Below are 13,840 nucleotides of genomic sequence, written 5' to 3' on the forward strand. Positions count from 1 at the left end.
GATAGCAAAGATCTTCTTTTCAGATTCCCACAGAAAATTGATTTAATTTCTGAGGCTGCATCTGATTGGCCTGCTTGGGTCAGGTGGTTATCCCTGGACCAATCAGATGCAGCCTGGGTCTGAAGCCACATGGACAAACATGGCTGACTGGATCCGTTCCCTTGAGCAGAGGTGTGGCCATATGGAGCAGCGTGTCTTGGACGAGGGTGGGCAGGGAGGCAGCTGGTGGCATCTCTGTAGGTAAGGTGGAAAGAGCACTGTATATGAGTTAAGGCACCCAGTTTCTACTCACAGGCTTTGCCATGAACCACCTGTGGAACCTGGAGCAACACACGTCTCCTCTCTGGGCTCCCTTTTTGCATCTATAAAATGGGACGGCTAGACTGAATAATCCGCAAGGTCCATCCAGCTCCTACGTTTGAGCCCTAGTGGTACATGGTCAGGACTGGCATTCTCGTTTCGGAGCTTCCCTGGCCCCCAGGTTCCCCTCTCACCCCTGCCTTGGATCCCACCCCTCCTATCGCGGGCTCTCAAACCCATCTGGGAGGGTCTCCTGAGGCTCTCCCCTCCTTACCCTGTCTGCAGTAGCCACGAACCAATCAGTGGAGATGTCCTCTTTCTGAATTTTAAGGTTCCCATGTGTCCAAGTTCATGGAGAAGAGATTCATTGGCCATTTACACTATTTCTAATATTTCTCCCTTTAAGTGGGGCTCATCTCACCCTGCCTGGGATAATATTTTATTACTATAATAATAATTGCAATTACCATTTATTGAGTATTGCTCAATATTGCCATGCGCCTGGCCCAGAGAGGATATTTTTTAATTTTCTTCACACCTTATCTCATACGATTCATTCTCACAACAACCCTAGGGAGTAGGTACTACAAACAGCTCCATTTTACAGATGAGGAAACTGAGGCGACAGAGGTTTAACAGCATATGTCTGAGGTCTCCCACTGGAAAGGCCCGGACTCAAAGTTAGGGAGTCCGACTTGCTCTGAGCCACCAAGTTTTACTGCCCACAGTATACATGGGAACCCAGATGCACCTGGCTCTATGAAGGAAATCTGCTTGCGTTCAGGCTACAGACCTATGTGCACATCTGTGCATGTCCATAGAACAATAGCTGGGTGTTCAGAGAAGCCCCCTGTGTATGTGCCGCATGCCCCCTCACCCCCACTTTCCTGATAGAGCATGGTGCTGAGGACCTGAAATGCAGGAAGTCAGCATTCTTTTCTCTCCAATAGCTTGCCTCTTCTAAGTATATGAATGGCTCTTTGCCAGGCCCGCTAAAAACCTTTTCTAAGTTATGCAGAAATTAAATGGGTTTTCACTGCAGGGCATGAAACATAATCCAAGAAGGTCAGACACAGGGACCATCACTTCTTTTCCCACTTTTCTACCATTTCCTGGATTGTGCTTTTAAAGTATCTGATCAGATGCATAGAAAACCTTTGCCCTGGACCACGTGGTATGGATGCATAAAATGTCCTCGCCTCCCTGAGGCCAGGAGCTGGAGAGCCGACATCTCATGGGAGCCATCCCTCTGCCCTGGGCACTGGCTTCATACAGAGGGTGTTGGTTGACTGGCTGAGTGCTCTGAAGTGCTGTGCAGCTACTGTTTTCCAATACTGAATTCAGAATGTGGCCATCCCTTCTTGTGGCAGGAACCGTGGGCCCCCACAGAGAGTTTTGTTCTGGATTCGTGGGACTAGCTCTTGCGCTTATGTGTGAGCTAGAGGTGGGGGGAGAGGGAGCAGGGGAGAGAACCATGGTTAGCCGAGAATCTGAGAAAGACCTCCTTAAGGCTGGTGCCACCTTGGTGAGCATGTCAGGATAGGGCTGGCTTTACTGAGCTCAGTGCCAGGGGCTTCAGTCCCCAGGGCTCTTTGCATGTGGTGAATCAGGGTATGTACTTGCGGGATGCCTGTATCCGTCAGGGCCCCCGCAGGAAAAAGTTCATCTCAGGTAGTTCCAGTAGAGGCATTTCCACAAGGAGACTACTCACAGAGGGGAGGGCGGGGCTGGGGAAAATAAGGGAGGTTGAGGCATCCAGGGATTAGCAATGGTGGGAAGCTCTTACATCCTTAGGGTTAAAGGGAGAAGGGGAGGAAACTAGTGTTACCAGAGCCCACTGACAGCTGGGGCTGGGAAGGAGAGGGTGCTGGGCTGGAGCTGGAAGGAGTGGGCAGGTAAGACTCCAAACCCTCTCTCCTCCTGCCTTCTCAGCTCCTTCCAGAACCTTCCATTGGCAGAACCCAACTGGAAGCCAGCCAGCAAGGGAGGCTGGAGGTGCCGTGCATTGAGGACCTGGGGTTGGGGGAGGCAGAACAGGATACCCCGTGGGTCATGACAGCGGGAGGGGAGCAGGCAGGGAATGCCCAGGATGGTCCTGTTACTGTCGGGGCTTCTTGACACCTCCTTGCCCTACCCTTGAAGGGGGCCCTTGTCGGCACCCTCTAGAAGACATTCGGATGTTAAAATCACAACTGCTGTCTTCTCAGCACTTATGTGCTGGGATGTTTACACCCATGAACTTATGTAGTCTTCACACTAACCCTATGAGATATTATTAACCTCAGTGAGGGGATTAAGGATCGAAGAGATGAAATAATTAACCCAAAGGCATGCCGTGAGGCTAGGATTCCAACAAGTGATCGGTCCATCCTGGAAACCCCAGCACTTGTCCGCCCCAACCCCTTGCAGACCTGATTCTCTTTTGGAGGGAAGGAGCCCCTATCCAAGCAGCCGAGTCGGGGAGGGCAGACCCAGCAGAGAGGAAGCATGTTCAGAGGCCCAGAGGCCTGAGGGAGCCTGCTGGGGTCGAGAAATACAAATAGCTCTGCTTTTACCTACACCAGGAGATAGAAGGTGAAGGGGAGGCAGGGCCAGACCACAAGGGCCTGCGTTCTGTGCAGAGAGTGCTGGGGAGTCACTGGTGAGGAGGAGGGGTGCCTCTCGCTGCCTGCCTCCTGTCCTCAGAGGACAGAGTGGTTGGAATGGGCCTGTCCATTATGAGCCTGTCCATTGAGCCCCACACGTGCCTGCTGACAGGGGCCAATCAGGAAGAAGTCATGGCAACTCCGTGGCATTGTTCTCTGGAGGCCCCTTCCAGCCTAGTGAGGCCCTACAAAGAACACCCCTGCCTCAAGCGCGTGGTCTGTCATCCCGCCTCGGGAAGGACTGCCAGAAGGTCCCTGAAAAAGAAGCCTGTGGCTTGGACAGCCAAGAGGCTTGGACAAAGGAAATGAAACTGCCAAGAAACGTGTTTGGGGACCAAAGGGCCCCTCATCCAGAACTCTAGGATGAGCAGATCATCTTTGGAGCTGGTGCTCTTATAGCCACTAGGAGGCCATAAAAAAAAAATAGATACTGCATTTTGAATTCCTCCGAACCCTCCTAGAATGAAAATGACAAAGCCCCGGGTCTGGTTGGCTGGAGGGCTGTGGTTCATGGGCTCCGGGGACTAGTCCCTGAGGAAGGCAGCTGCTCCAAGCTCTGGCTCACCCTTGCATTTGCTTTGCTGTCACCCGCAGAACACTCCGGTGGGGACGCCCATCTTCATAGTGAATGCCACGGACCCTGACCTGGGTGCGGGCGGCAGCGTCCTCTACTCCTTCCAGCCCCCCTCCCAGTTCTTCGCCATCGACAGCGCCCGGGGCATCGTCACAGTGATCCGGGAGCTGGACTATGAGACCACGCAGGCCTACCAGCTCACGGTCAACGCCACGGTGAGTCGCCACACTGGGGCCCCGGCAGCCAGACATCTGCCTTTTCCCACCCTCAGAGAGAGCAACGGGGCATCCCAATGGGACGTGACTCAGTTCCATGCTGCTCAAGGATCTATAGTAATGACACTGGCGATAGTAATAATAAAAATGATGGCTGACATTACTGAAGGTTCGTGCTGCATCCCTGGCACTGCGCTGAGCGCTTAAATGGACCGTCCCTAGTAAACCTCGAGCAGCCCTGTGTCGTAAGTGTTACTAAGATGCCCATTTTACAGATGAGAAAACTGAGGCATGAGAGCAATTCAGTGACTTGCCCATAGTCACCCAGGAGCCTGACTTCAGAGCCTGTTCTGGTAACCTCCTTGGGACATTCATAGTGGAGGGCACCTCTTGCTCTCTGGGACACAGGATGGAGGTGTCCACCCAGCTGTGTCCTGACACCACCCAACATGCAGGAGCCAAGGGCCTCTTCTCCCCAGAGTGGTGACACTCACACAGTAGGGAGCATCTGTCTGTGCCAGGCACCCTACTGGCCCCTGGGAATTCCAGGCTGCGTTAGTCAAGGGCAGGAGGCAGGAGAGAAGTGATTACGCCATGTTATGGCTGACTCTGTTGAGACTCACACAGCTGATGAACAGTGGGGGGCGAGAACCCAAACCCAGGTTTTCTAACTCCCAGTGCAGTGCTCTGACCACCATGCCCTGTGGCCAGGAGTATCTGAATCTGTAGGACATCACAGCTGGCCTCTGTTGCCAGCTGTTTGTGGGACCTGGGGGACAGGCCAGCCACACCCTAAATAAGATCCTGACCTGCAGTCCCCTCTTCCCTGCTCCTGGATGCTGCCTCAGGGCACAGCTGGGGCCGTCAGCTGGCAAGTTGACCTATTGTCCCTTAGATTTTTATTTCCAAACCTTAGTCCCGGCAGCCAGCCTGGGCATAATAGCAAGACCCCATCTCTACAAAAAAATTTTTTATTAAAAATTAGCCAGCCATAGTGGTACATGCCTGTAGTCCCAGCTACTCAGGAGGCTGAGGCAGGAGGATCGCTTGAGCCCAGGAGTTTGAGGCTACAGTGAGCTATGATCATGCCACTGCACTCCAGCCTGGGCAACACAGCAAGACCCTGTCTCAACAAACAAACAAATGAACAAAGCTTAGGCCAAGAGCAAAACAAACTATGGAAGTCTCTCTTGATCCCCCAGAATCCATGTACTCGACACATAGCACCCACCCCTGGCCCCCTGTAGCTGTAGTGGGGCTCCCAGCAGGACTGGCAGGTCACAGAGCCTAGACCCTAGGTTGAGGATCCAGTTTTGAAAGATAGGGCTCCCCCAGGCTCGGCTGAGATGCAGAGGGGCTTCAAGAGCCAGGAAACGCGAACTTCTTATTTGACTCTGACCCCGTGGCCTGTGGGGAGATCACTGCTGATGACACTCACATTCTTGCCTTCTCCCCTAGTTAAGTAGTGGTCACCTGGGAGGAGGTGTGTGCTGCTGTTTATAAAATTGGCTGCTGGGGTCAAGGGGACTTGCAAGCCCAGAATTACTTTTCGCGCACACTCGCCTGCGCTTTCCGCACGCCCTTGCACCCACACGCTGCTCTCCACCTCCCTTCGTTTGCGCACACCCGGGCCCAGAAACAGGCAGATGCTCACGCTCTTTCTCTACGAACCTTTTGCTGCGGGATAATTTTCTTCTACCATAACAATGGCTTTGGACCCTGGGGAATAGACCAGAGCAGGCCACAGGTAAGAATCCAGGTGGCCAGGCCTGCCAAGAGGCCTGGGCTCAAGCTGGGATGATGAATACGGTTAAATTGCTGTTACTCTCCCAGCAGTCAGGAGCAGAGGACAGGAGAGGCACTGGAAGTCCCTCAGCGGATGGCTTCCCACGTACTCCTGGATGAGCTGACACCGCAAGTCCCTCTTGGGACTGGCACTCTGCCTTGGCCGCTGGGCATTTCCACAAGGAGGTTCTTCTGCACGGCGTCCCAGGGAGCAGTGTGGGTTCCCAGCCACCAGTGTGTGGGTACCAGAGTGAGAAGACGCTGCTGAGAGTTGTAGGCCCCACAGTCACAGCTAGAGCCTGGCAGAATGCCTGCTCCCCCCAAATGTACCCACTGCTGTCCCTTTTCCCCACCGTAGAGTCGAGGGTGGGCTAGCCAGGGGTGTCTGTGGCACAAACAGGATGCAGCCACAGGTGTGGGATGGGGAGGGCATGTGCTAGGATGGACAAAAGCCGGCTGCCCACAAAAGCCTGGTAATGGCAAATCAGAACCACTGGCATCCCCTGCCCAAGAGGTTGGGGGACTTGTTCTGAGCCTCCCCACTGTGGCCCTGTGTGCCTGGTGGCTGTTCAGGTCCCTGGCTGAAAGCTCTCCCGGTGGACAGTGCCCAGACCTGGGCTGTGGGCGCCCTGGCCTTGAGCCTGGCAGGCTGTCTCCCCACAGCCCTCTGCTCAGCTCCTGTTTCCAGACTCTCCTCTCCCTGCCGTACCCACTGCCCACCCCTGAAGCCCCTCCCACCATCTCCTGGGCTGCCCCAAGGACTCCTAAGGACAGCCAGCCCTCCCACCTCCTGGACGCTGCAGCTCTCTCTCTGGTGGGCAGGAGCAGGTGCCAGGCTTGTAACATCAGCAGTGCCTTGCATCCTTCAAGACAAACCAAGGGAGAGAATCTTCAAGAATTTACAAGCCCAGGGTCATTCAGTTGAGCCCTTCATCTCAAAGAGAAGGACACGGAGATTCCAGGAGGCAAAAGAACTCATTTGAGGTTACCCAGCAGGTTAGAGACTAAGCTGATGTTAGAGCTCAGGTCCAGACTGTTAAGGGCAGATTTTTATGCAAAAGGACCTGAGTTTGAGTCCTGGCTCCACACTTAACCAGTTGTATGTCTCTGGGCAAGTTACTTAACCTCTCTGAGTCTCTGTTAACTCATTTGAATAATATTAATTTTAAGAGACGAGTCTCACTGTATTGCCCAGGTTGGAATCAGTGGCTGTTCGTAGGTGCGATCACAGCTCACTGCAGCCTTGAACTCCTGGGCCCAAGCGATCCTCTCATCTCAGCCTCCCGAGTAGCTGGGACTACAGGCTCATTGGTGAACTTTTATAGGATGAAATTCCCAACTAACTTTGCCTGCCTGGTCACAGGGGTATGGGCTGCATGAACTCTTGGGACGCCTTCCTAGAAGCCCCCAGATGTCACAGGCCCTGGAGCGCCCCCTGCTGGTTTGACTGGGAAAATCACCTGACCGGTAAATTCACAGTCCAGAGCAGGGATGTGGATCCCAGAGTAACCCCCTCTGTGGCCAAAGGGCCTTTCTTCTGAGGAGTCTCCATCCTACTCAATCCCCTGATGCCCTGGAATGAGGAGGGGCAGGAAGTAGGCACAGAGAGGGGCAGTGGCCCCCAGTGGAACACAGCAAAGAGGCTGAGGATGGTACCATCTCTTTATCCCAAGCCAGTCACCCCGCCAACAGACGTCCAGGTGGTCAGGCTGCCCAGTGGCGCAGGAGATCTGGCTCTCACTCAGCCCTGCTTTGTAACACTGGGAAGGCCACCTTCCTCTGGGCCTTGGAGGCCCGGTTTGTGTTTTCCTATACAGCTTAGGAATCCTGATAGGTTCTTAGAGTTCTTGAGCTTCCTCTTACTAAGCCCTTCCCTGCAGAAGTGTAAGAGCACATGTGTGTGTGTGCATGTACACATTTGTTCATACGTGTGTCACACATTTCTGGTCTCTGTGTGTGCGTGTGTGTACATGTGTGTGTGCGTGTCCACAACATCACTCAACCTAAGGCTGTGTACTCTTTCTGTTCCTGAAGGATCAAGACAAGACCAGGCCTCTGTCCACCCTGGCCAACTTGGCCATCATCATCACAGACGTCCAGGACATGGACCCCATCTTCATCAACTTGCCTTATAGCACCAACATCTATGAGCATTCTCCTCCGGTAAGACCCCTGGGCCCTGGCGAGGGGCTGAGCTCCCCCTTGGCTTGCCTCCCCCACAGCCCCCAGGCATGGTGGTGATGGGTGCCTTAGCACAGTGAAACCCCAACCCCTCCTCACCCCATACCCAACCGCACCCTCTTGTTACCCCAGAGGGCTCCCAGGGGCAAAGAACAAGGCTTGCTGGGGAAGCAAGGGGAGCCGCTCAGGAAGATGTGTGTGGAGGGGTGGTGATGGCGGTGGAAAATCCAGACGGGGCCGGAGGGTGGATTTGGACTCAGTCAGGCTCCACAGAACATCAGTGTGGCTCAGCCGTGTCCCTCACGGGCCAGTCTGCATCTCTCGGCCCATCAGCACTGCCCAGGATGGCAACAGCTTGCCGTCCCTGAGGGCCCTGGCTCTAGCTGCCGTCCCCAACTGCTCAGTCTTAGAATTTCTCAAGTCCAGGTTTCCAAGAGAGGCTCCTGATTTTGTGCTGTGTCACAAGGTCATAGGTCGCTAGCCAGCCTATAGATTGGCTGCCGTTGGGCCACGTGTCCACCCTGGCCCAGCCAGCTGGGACTGGGCATCTTAGAGAACAAAGCACACGGCTGCCCACTCCCAGGGGTGTGGGTGGGGCAGCTTCTCTAAGCTGTGGGCCAGGCAGGCAATGACGGGCATCCCTAGTCTGGCGGCCATCCGTGCTTCTGTGCAAACTAGAACGGGACACCCGCCTGGGCTGATAAATTAGAAAAGGCACCTCCTCTGGGCAGACACAACTCCTGACATCAGCTTGGGGAACAGAATTCGTGGGAAGAAAAATGTGCCCCTTCTTTGGAGGGAACTTCAGGGAAGCCTGTGCGTGCTCAGGGCTGGCTTGCACACCTGCACAGCTCACAGAAGTGAGCTTAAGTGACAGGCGGGCTTCCTTTGTTTTTTTTTCCAAAAAACTTAGAGGATGCAAGTGTTGTTTGTTACATGGAAGTCAGGGTTTTCAGTGTCACCGCTCTGTCACCAGAAGAGGGTACTTGGTACTTAACAGGTAGATTTTTACCCCTCACCCCTCCCACCCTCTCTCCTCGTCAGTTTCCAGTGTCCATTGCAGCTCTTTATGACCACATATATCCTTCATTTAGCTCCCACTGATAAGTGAGAACATGTGGTATCTGTTTTTCCATTCCTAAGATGCTTCGCTTAGGATGATGGTCTCCAGTTCCATCCAAGTTGCTGCAAAGGACGTTATTTCATTCCCTTTTGTGGCTGAGTAGTACTCCATGGTGTGTGTGATGGTGTGATCTCCCCAGCTTGGCCATCATGGCTATCCCGACCACTGGCATCCTTGATTTGGCTGCTTCAAAGCTCTTGGCCCAGTCTCCTGGTGTGTGGCCACTCAGGCCACACCCTTCTTGGGGCCAGCTGTGGATGGAGGATCTAACAAGCATATTTGCTACTGCAGATGTTTCAAGCTGCTTTGAGAGCAGAGGGGGTTGTCTTCTACTCCCAGCCTTCTGTTTCTTGGCATCCTCTGGTCAAGGAAAACCCCAGCTTTTGAGACTGAAGACTGTCCCTGCTCAGCCCAGCCCGGCTCATCTCCCGTGACTTCCCCAGACCCCTTTCTCTCTGCCTCCACCCCAGCTTTCCCAGGCTGACATCTCAGTGTCAGGTTAGACCTGACATGCTGTTTTCAGACAAAAACGATCTTCCCCTGGCCCATGAATGTCCCCAGGGTGCTCAGGGCCCTTGAACAGCTTGCCTGCTGCACTGAAGTCTGCTGGGGCGTAGCACACAGTGGGTGCTCAGGAAGCGTTTACGGGATGGGTGAATGAGTAAGTGAGCCACTGCCCTGGCAGTCCAGCGCTCTCCGCATCCTGCACCCTCTCCACCCTTCGTGCCTGCTCTCATTGCCAATCCAAAGTCCACCCACCCAGTTCACTCTCCCCCTTTCTTAGAATTTTTTCTTGACTTCTTCCCTGCCGGTCCCAGAGGTGGCGATCCCGCTCCCTCAACTCTGGTAGAATTGACTCTCTCCATGCCGCATAATTTTCCACGCAATTATAGTCTCACCTGTAATGTTCTCCTCTGTACGTGGGTTTCCTGACTCTCTGGGAGTCACACGATGCCCTGGGAGCTCAAAAGTAACCCGTGTTCTTTGGGTCTCCCAGGGCATCATGCCCAGGGCCGAGTGCAGAGAAGGTGCCCAAAGCCAACTCGATTGAAGTGGGTGGCCGGGCAGCCAGAGGAGTGCAGAGAAGTCCCCACACTGCCGTCACTCGCCTTGGCCGACTCTCGCGGCCTTCTGAGCACGTACTTGCTGGGAAACTAGGGCTAATGGTGTCTGCAGTCGTGTGTCCCTCACCTCAGGGCTTTAACGATAAGATGTGCGTGCTGGCAATTAGAGGACATTAAACCGCGGTGGGTGGTGACCTGGTCAGTCAGTATTTATTGCGGTCAGATTGGATTGGGACTCCCAGCCTCAGTGTCCTTTCGGAGGCGCAGTAGTCGGCAAGGAGGGCGTTCTCGGTTTGTGGTTTTCTAGCATCCCTGTATCTTAGCAGAGCAATCCTAAATTAAACTAGTACATGTTTTGTTTCAGGTCTGCAGATTTGAGTGTGTCCATCCATTCATTCTGGGCTTCATTCTTTTATTCATCCATCAGCATTTGTTAGACCCCGCCTGTGTGCAGGCTCTGCGCTAAACCACACCCTCTGTTCTCCAGATGATTCCACGGGCTACTGCTAGCTGACCCTCAGTCTGGGCAGACCAGACGCTTGCCCACCTTAGCACCTAGTCTCCTCACGCTTGTCCTTCGCACCTCATAGGACTCTCCTCTCTTGGGTTCAGGGGTCTTGACATCTCTTTGCCTCGCCAGAGTTGTCCCCTTGTCCCCTCAAGAACACTAAAGCCACTGCCTGGGCAGCTGCTGGACGCTCAGTCTGGGAGGGCAGGTCTGAGCCCCACTGGGTGGCTCGTGACTGGCCTGGGGAAGCCAGAGAGGAAGTAAGTCTGGGCTTTCAGACTGCCCCGGGCCTGGCCTGGCCCTCCCGACACCCACAGAAGCATCCTCTGTGTCCACGCACCTGCCTTCCCTCCTTCTCCGCGCGGGAGAGGAGTTCCTGAGTTCCCTTGTCTCCTGCAGAGCTTTTCTCCTTCAGGCCAATCTCCTTACACCCCTAGGCCGGCTTCTCCAGGCTTCTAATTGGTTTCCGTGCCTTGATCTGGGCCCTCCCTGCACCTTTACGGCGTGGAGCCCTGATTTAACGCAGCAATTCCCAGGCAGGACCAGGGCTGCGGCGCACCGTGGCCTGTCAGCCTCCCCGCCCGGGGACCCCGGCACCCACACGCCCAGCCTCTGCTGCCCGGGGCCTCCACTCGGACCTTCCCCACTCTCCCCGCTCCCCGCTTTATCTGCGGCGCCCAGCGTGTGCGCCTCCCTGTATCAGTGCATCGGGCGAGCGTGCCTCATCTAAAGTGTATATATTACCCAATAAAATCCTTCTTATTTGGGATTATTGCATCAGATTTTAATTTCCTCACTCGAGCAGCAGCATGTTGGCCTGCCCGTCAGTGAAGGACCGATAGACGGTGAAAAGAGCGGATAAACTGCACAAATTACTGCCAGCCGATGCCTATCGGCCCTTTGACTGGAATTGACTGGAATTAAGGACTGAGAAATAGGATTTTCTACCTCAGAATGTGCTGTGGCAGCTCTCGTCGGAAGTCCCCTTCCGCCCCCGCGGCCTCCTCCCCACCAAGGGCGCCTCCCACTCCCGAAGCAAACTGCATACTGCGTGTCCACCTTTCAGGTCCTTAATCCTGTCACGGAAGCGGGGGTGGGGGCGTCTCAGCCGAGCTGGCAGGGAAGGAAGAGGATGGGGACTCCTGAGGCCAGGCGCGGCCCAGTCGGGCCCCTGTGTCACGGCTCTCCTGGCCGGGGCTTCTTGGAAGGAGACAAGCAAAGAAAAGGGAGAGACGCGGTCCCTTCTAGAGAAGTCCAGCTGCTCTGGACAGTGGCCCCCTTCCCTGCCGGTACCCAGGCCTCATAGGCTGGGGCTGTATCCACTCCTCTCGGCACACTCACGGGGTGCAGAACCCTGCGCCTTCTCGCTTCTGCCAGGGAGCGATGGGCCCTCCGGGCGACCCCCATGTGGTGGGGCCTCCCATTCCCCAGTCACCCTTGTCCCACCCACTCGCCATACCTCGTGACCTTCAGCAAACCCCCGAACCCTCTGGGCCTCCGTTTCCTCGCATGTTCCTCTACCACGAGGGTTGTGAAAGAACCTACACACACCCCCACAGTGAGGGAAGAGAGAGGGGGCAGCTAGTGCTAGTTTTCCTTGGAGGCTGTTAGCAGTTCTTTTTTTTTTTTTTTTTTGAGACACAGTCTCACTCTGTCACCCTGCTGGAGTGCAATGGCGACATCCTAGCTCACTGCAACTTCAAACTCCTGGGCTCCAGTGGTGCTCCCACCTCAACCTCCTGAGTAGCTGGGACTACAGGCGTGCACCACCATGCCTGGCTAATTATTCATATCTTTTTTTTATAGAGATGGGGTCTCCCTGTGTTGCTCAGGCTGGCCTTGAACTCCTGGGATCAAGTGATCCTCCTGCCTCAGCCTCCCAAATTGCTAGGATTACAGGTGTGAGCCACCACACCCAGACCAGATGTTCTTATAATGCACAGAAAACTCCTTATCTCTAGGGTGGAGAGGATTAATCTGGGGTGTTGGGGAGTTTGAATTTGCTGAAATTGCTTGGAAACGTCACATGTATGTGCATTATCTGGGAAGAGGCACCTGAGTTTTCATCAGATGCACCCAGCACTTCCAGGCCCCAATTAATAGTAACAGTCGCATTTATAGCATTTGCTGTGCATCAGGTGCTGTTCTGGGTGCTTTACACATATCAGCTGCCGAGGGGTGGGGACTGTGATTATACCCATTTTATAGATGGCGAAAACAAGGCAGTGAGAGGTTAAAGGTGACTTACTCAAAGGAGTCAAATGCAAGCAATCTCACAACAGAGTCAGACCCTTAACCGTCTTGCTCTACTCCTCCTTCCCTCCCATCACAGGAGGCAGGACCCCACAGGCCTGCAAACTGTTAGCCTCTCTAGGGACAGCCTCATTTCCCAGGAGGCCCCTTACTCCCTGAAACATGGGTTCCTGTGGCTTCTTGAGCCCTCCAGCTGGCCCTGGGCCTGCCCGTCTGCCTTCCTGGCCATGCCCTGGTGCTCTCCCCAGCTGGGGAGAATCCCTGGAGGACCACTGTGGGCAGAGTTCCCTCAGGAGCGGGGCTGGCTCTGGGCCGGGCAAGGCCGCACTTCTCTATCCCCTCGTCTTTAGAAATAAGTTTCAGTATATTGAAAATATAATCACTGAGACTCTGGAACAAGAGCCGTGGGTTCCCAGGAGCCCCCATTCCTCCCTGTTAATTCCTTCTCATAACATTTCCAGTCTTTCTGGCTGCACTTGTATTAAAAGCTCAGGGTTTTATTAAAAGTGGATTTATTTACCCAAAAAGAGATGAAACCCCAAAGTTTTCCAGGAGCCTGTCAGAGCTTGCTTCATGGAAGCTCAGGTATGACCCTTCTGGGCAGAGTCCTCCTTGTCCCCCTGTCCTGGAGAGCCAGCTGGCCCCCTCTGAGCCTACCCGCCAACAGGACTCTGGGTAGCCCAGTGCTGGAATGCCCAGGGGGAGGTGCTTGCAGGGCTCTGAGGACTGGGGGTTCTTTGGCCACCAGGTCCCCTCTTTGCACAGGCCCCCACTGGCCACCTTGTCCTGTCCTCCTAAGGTTCCCTGTCCCAGGCACTGGGCCTAGTTACCCTGGTAGGCCAGGAGCGGGTGGAGGACCGCTGGGAAGGGCAGCAGTGCCTGGGGAGGGAGAGGTGGTGCATTCCCCTGCTGTGTCCTGGCAGTGAGACTGGGAGGAGTTGGGGAGGGGGCAGCTGCCCCAGGGTAGAGGGCCTGTGGTCAGAGAACAAGCCTCTCAGCACAGGAGATGGGGTAGGGGGTGCAGCACAGGCTTCAGCTTCCTGCTGATAAATGACAAGAGGCGGCCAAGGCCACAAGAGCCCTTCATTAGGCAAGCAGATGCCAGGGTTGATATTTCCCTAGAGGCTGGGACAGGGCCTGTTCTGCTGTCCATCACCAGGGAAAGCCACAAGCCAGGGCCAGAACCGCCGGC

The 13,840-nt window shown here is 54.8% G+C and overlaps 1 protein-coding gene across 1 annotated transcript in view; it reads left to right on the plus strand.

Moving 5' to 3' along the window:
• Positions 1-3,545: 3,545 nt before the first annotated feature.
• CDH23 (cadherin-related 23) overlaps positions 3,546-13,840 on the plus strand; it is a 235,780-nt gene continuing 225,485 nt past the window's right edge. The window contains exons 1-2 of the mRNA XM_012663249.1: positions 3,546-3,734; positions 7,554-7,682. Of these exons, the coding sequence (XP_012518703.1) occupies positions 7,623-7,682 (60 nt within the window). The 5' untranslated portion in view covers positions 3,546-3,734; positions 7,554-7,622. The remainder of the gene's footprint in view (positions 3,735-7,553; positions 7,683-13,840) is intronic.

This window comes from Propithecus coquereli, unplaced genomic scaffold, assembly GCF_000956105.1.
Source record: "Propithecus coquereli isolate 6110/MARCELLA unplaced genomic scaffold, Pcoq_1.0 Scaffold80, whole genome shotgun sequence".
NCBI classification, from domain to species: domain Eukaryota; kingdom Metazoa; phylum Chordata; class Mammalia; order Primates; family Indriidae; genus Propithecus; species Propithecus coquereli.